The following is a 5,279-nucleotide window of genomic DNA, read 5'->3' as shown; positions in this document are numbered from 1 at the left end:
TACTCCGTTGTTTCCATTTTCCCGTGTGATTTTATCAAGATATATATATATATATATAAATTACAATTACATACATATACATATATATATATATATATATATATATATATATATATATATATATATATATATATATATATATATATATATATATATATATATATATATATGTAAATTGTAATTTACATATTATTCATATTATGCTAGAGCGCCCACAAAACATGAGAAACGTTTGAGTCCCCCAGTAGAGATGTCCGTTCTCTATCCACTCCAGGATGTCCGTTTTCTTTTTGTGTACTCGCTCAGGGACTCAAGTATTTCTGTATATGACACAGGATGATAAGGGAATTTGAATTTATTTGTTTATTTATTTATATATAATATACTGTAATATATTAAATATACTGCAAGTATTTTCTTTAATTTATATACGTGTTTCGCGAAAAAGGGAGGCTACATTTATGGTGATCGTTAAGGACCAAACTCCGAATCCATGACGTGACTTCTGTTCATTATTTATATCCTAAATTTACCACTGTAGGTAGTTTCAAGAATTAATGCAGTCATTTACTGAATATTCTTTGCAAAAAAATAAATTTTAAATGAATTATTTATAAGAGATAAGTATTATGATCAGTAAATATACAGATATGCATTACTGACCACCTCCGAACACAAGGACGGCTAAAAATAGCCACAGGCGGTCAGTCAAGGTCACTTTCCCTTTCTTGTCACTGGCAAATGGGGGAGGGGGGGGATGATAATAGCAGCTGTGTTTATTACGGTATGTTAGACTGGTTTATAATACATTTTTATTATTTTAATATACCGGTAATCTTCATTTTAATCCAGCTTACCAAACGTAAGTTTCAGTATAAAATAATTAGTGGTACTGTAGGACCTTGTGAGTGGTTTACTGTATACATAAATATTACATAAATTATTTCTGCAATTCTTCACAAACAAAACACATAAATCAATTGAATATGTGATGTCGAACGTGAACTGTAAACACTGTGTGTGATGTAGAGAGAGCGCGGGTGTAAAACGCTATGTAATTAGATTTTCTCTTTTATGTAAAATTTTACAATTTACTTATAATATATAGGTATACTGTATACATAAATATTACATACATTATTTCTGCAATTGTTCACAAACAAAACACATAACTCAATTGAACATGTGATGTCGAACGTGAACTGAAGCCACAACAACCGTTCGAGTGGAATCGCGTTAGAGCAAAAGAGTTCGCGTTTTACAAATATCGTTCCTCAATTCATAAATCGCGTTCGAGCAAATTCGCGTTGTCAAAACACGCGTTATAGCAGAACTCACTGTACTTAAATTACAAAAGCTTTCAATACAAAAAATATGAGAAACATATAATTGACATATAGATCTGGTACTGTGGGAGCTGGTCTTGTAAACAGTTTTGTGACTTGATATTGGCGCCCTCCCAGATGCGGTAGAACCCGCAGGAGCCCTCCCAGACACACTGGTGCCCTCTCAGGGGTGAACGGCGCCCCCAGGGGCCCTCCCAGTGGCAGCGGCGCCCCCAAAGGCCGCAGCGCCCCCAGGAGCCCTCCCACACGCTGTTGTTTGTTTGTTTGCTTCACAAATGACTCCTCTGTACAAATGTTTGCAGACAATGCCAAGTTATTCAGGGAAAGTAAGAACCAAACAGACTGTGAAGAGCTATAAAAGGATCTGACAGCTTGAACATTTGCTGCCCCCTTTTTTGGGAAGTTGTCAGGACTTCTTTGTGAAAGATCATTTTCTATATAAAGTATTATGGTAAGTATGGGGCAGATCTTAATGTCAGACCCGCCTGATTGTCACAATAAAGTTAATTTATCATGTGTCAACAGATAATAATGAAGGCTAGAAAGCAGTTTTACCCTAACCAAATGACATCCATTTATTTCATGAATATTAAAGTGTTTCTTGGGAAATAAATTACGTATTATCAGGTTTTATCTTTATTTCACATATTTAGAGACAAAGGAAGAAAAACTTTTAGTTCAATATCACAAAACACTTAGCTTGTGACTAGGAAACAAAAATACGAACAATTTACATTAAAAACATTATGATCGCACATAAAGAAAATATATTTTGCTTGACTCATTTTGCTTCAAATATATCGCGCTTTGCACGGACGGTACCTTCTGTTATGTAAACTTTTGGTCTGTCTTTGACCCGAAATGTATCACGCCGCTCAGCACGGGAACAAGGCTGACGGCAGGACTTTGGTGTTGCACAATCTTTGGTGCTGTATGACTTATTGCCAGCATTTGAGGTGCTAATGGTGTGATGAACAGGACATGGAGGACTTGTAACACTGATCAGTCTATGACCAGCATGTAGAGCACTGAACTTGTGTGTCAGTAGAGGTACCAAGCACCCTTGCCGTACTCTAGACGATGTGCGTCTCGGAGTGTCCGACCCAGAACCAGACCCAACATTCCTTTCGAAGAAGTCCACTATCTGACGAATATCAGTGTCCACCTCATAATCCGACAAACGGCTACCGGGCATAACATCCTCACTCTCACACAAGGAAGAGAGATCACAAGAGTTTTGAGGATCATGGCAGCAACCAAGACTAGATAAGTCTTCTGAACTATCAGTTACAACAGAAGAGGATCTCTGTACGAGGCAGTGATGACCGGGATCGTCATCTTCCGTGGACATCAGAGAAGCTGTGCTCAGCTCTGAGTAAGATAAGCAGAGCTCGGGCGTACCCACACGTTCAACGTCTCCAACACTAAAAAACCCACTTTCTCCCGAGCCACGGCGCCGAACCGGTCCTCCGAGGTGATTAGTGTGTAATACTGTGTTTCCTGCCTCACCTCCACTACCCGGGTCTAAACGTGGCATACTGCTAGCTGGTCCGTCTTCCTCTGCCTGACCTAACGGCCTACATACGTCTTGCTGCCACACTGACGGGCCAACACTGGATACTCTAGTTAACTTACATTTGCAATCTGTCACTTCTCTTTCAATAACTTTTGACTTTCTTGCACTGTGCACACACTGGCAGTGTTTTCTGTTATTGTCAACTTGAGATGAGAATTGTCTTTGGTTTACATGGCACTGGCAATGAGTAGAAGATGCAGGAGGACACAAGCAAGAGTCTGATGTATGGATGTGCTTATTGATCTCCAAGCTTGGTGAGTGTACCAGCAAACCAGGATAGTCAGGCAGGGAGAGGCAGTATCTACCGCCCTCCTGCAGCGCTAACTGTGATCTGGCGGGCAATTTTAGCTGTGTGAAGGGATTGACTGTGCCAGTGGAAGGCTGGAAGTAAGGGTCAGCTGCACTCATCTTCTCAACAATTTCCTGTGGTGTAACAGCAGTAGAAATTACCAAAGTGGTGACTGGGTGAGCTGCTCCTGAGACGCCCGCCACACACACAGCATCACCCATCTGGTTGCGCAGGACCTTGAATGTGTCATCTGACATGGATCGACGATGACACACATCTGTTAATAAGAAAGTGTTTTTTATAACCTTAATCAAGAGAGGTTTTAACCCTTTGGCACCTGGAAGTTTCCCTAAACTGAATAAAATTGTCTGGCAGTGGCAACCAGAATAAAAGTCTAACGTGCGACAATCAGCGCAAAAGAGTTAAAGAAAAATTTTTACTACCATAATAATTGTACAAATTTTCTTCAACTGTGTCAATTTTATAAAAAATATCTCCGATAGTTCACACATAAAATATCTTTAAACTCCTTGGACTTGTCCATCATTTCTTCAATAATGTCAATCATTTTATTGACCATACTATGACAGTAATAATTTAAAGTAAATGAATATAACTCCATCTAAAATTAATAGAAATAAATTTACAGCTTACTTTTGAGTTTTCTGGGACCATGTCTTGAAGACTGTGTAGTGAGTTGGTGCAAGAGAGGCTCAAGCTTCTGAGTCAACTCCTCAAATGATGGACGAGATGACGGCTCAATCTGTCAACAGTGATGGTTTAGGTAAAACAGTATCTATGAGGCAGCTGAAGAAATGGCAGGGAAAACTATTTTAACCCAAAACCAGGGGTACAACCATCCTAGCCTGGACCAGCCTAGTCTGGAACATCCTGGTCTGGATCATCCTAGTCTGTGTAATGATTGTTTATGCCCAAAGAAGAACAACACATATAGCAGGAACTAGATGAACAGGCGTACACCCCTGTAAGTTCACCCACCCTACAGTAATTAAAGTGAGATTAAGACCTGACCCAACAGAGGTCGGTCACAAAGGGAAAAGGAGTTCTCGCCACTGTGTGATGACAGACCAGGCGACATGACCGTATTAATTAAAAAAACTACCCCCCAGACAGCATCACGCACCTGATCAAACACAGCTGTCCACACCCACCCAGATTATTGATAATTAGGAGATGACATCTGCCGGCCTGATGCCTCCAATATAAGGGGCCTATAGCTCCTTCCAAAAGTCAGATCGGGAGAGACAGAATTCAGAGGCAGACAGAGTCTCCCACAAGAGACCACTAGCCCCAGCAGTACTAGGTCCTACAGAGTCCCCAGCCACTGGGCCTCCCTCAGGTCACATGTGAGTCATTGTCAGAGAGATCCAAAGGGCAAGTTACTTACGGTGGGAAGTGTATCCATTTCATGTTTGTGTACGAGAGTCATTGTCTAGAAACGTCAATATAATGATCTATTAATGTATCCATGCCATCCAGTTAACTAATAAATAGCTGTACTTAGAATTGGTGTTTAGAAGATTTCCCCTAAGAAGATACTAACGATTAAATAACTAATCGGCCATGCTAACAACTTTCTTCACTTTAAAATCCTCCTACTATAACTTACTTTACCTTCTATGTGAGATTACTCTCATTACATCTGGATCACCCTGGTCTGGATCATCCTAGTTTGGATCATCCTAGTTTGGATCACCCTAGTTTGGGTCAGTATAGTCTGGATCATCCTACTCTGCATCACCCTAGTCTGGATCAGTCTAGTCTGGATCATCCTAGTCTGGATCATCCTAGTTTGGATCAGTCTAGTCTGGATCACCCTAGTTTGGATCATCCTAGTTTGGATCACCCTAGTTTAGATCAGTCTAGTATGGATCATCCTAGTTTGGATCACCCTAGTTTGGATCAGTCTAGTCTGGATCACCCTAGTTTGGATCATCCTAGTCTGGATCATCCTAGTCTGCATCACCCTAGTTTGGATCAGTCTAGTCTGGATCATCCTAGTCTGGATCATCCTAGTTTGGATCACCCTAGTTTGGATCAGTCTAGT

At 40.3% G+C, this 5,279-nt stretch overlaps 1 protein-coding gene across 1 annotated transcript; it reads right to left on the bottom strand.

Annotated features, from left to right (window-relative positions):
- Positions 1-1,966: 1,966 nt before the first annotated feature.
- LOC121856342 lies at positions 1,967-4,584 on the bottom strand. The gene is made up of 2 exons (XM_042351838.1): positions 3,866-4,584; positions 1,967-3,488 (listed from the first exon to the last, which is right to left on the bottom strand). The coding sequence occupies exon 2, from the start codon at positions 3,466-3,468 to the stop codon at positions 2,128-2,130; it is 1,341 nt and encodes a 446-aa protein (XP_042207772.1). The 5' UTR covers positions 3,469-3,488; positions 3,866-4,584; the 3' UTR covers positions 1,967-2,127.
- Between the last annotated feature and the right edge of the window lie 695 nt (positions 4,585-5,279).

This window comes from Homarus americanus, unplaced genomic scaffold (genome assembly GCF_018991925.1).
Source record: "Homarus americanus isolate GMGI-L3 unplaced genomic scaffold, GMGI_Hamer_2.0 scaffold1024, whole genome shotgun sequence".
Lineage (NCBI taxonomy): Eukaryota > Metazoa > Arthropoda > Malacostraca > Decapoda > Nephropidae > Homarus > Homarus americanus.
The sequence above is the reverse complement of the archived record's forward strand: the minus strand, read 5'-3'. Positions and strand labels throughout refer to the sequence as shown.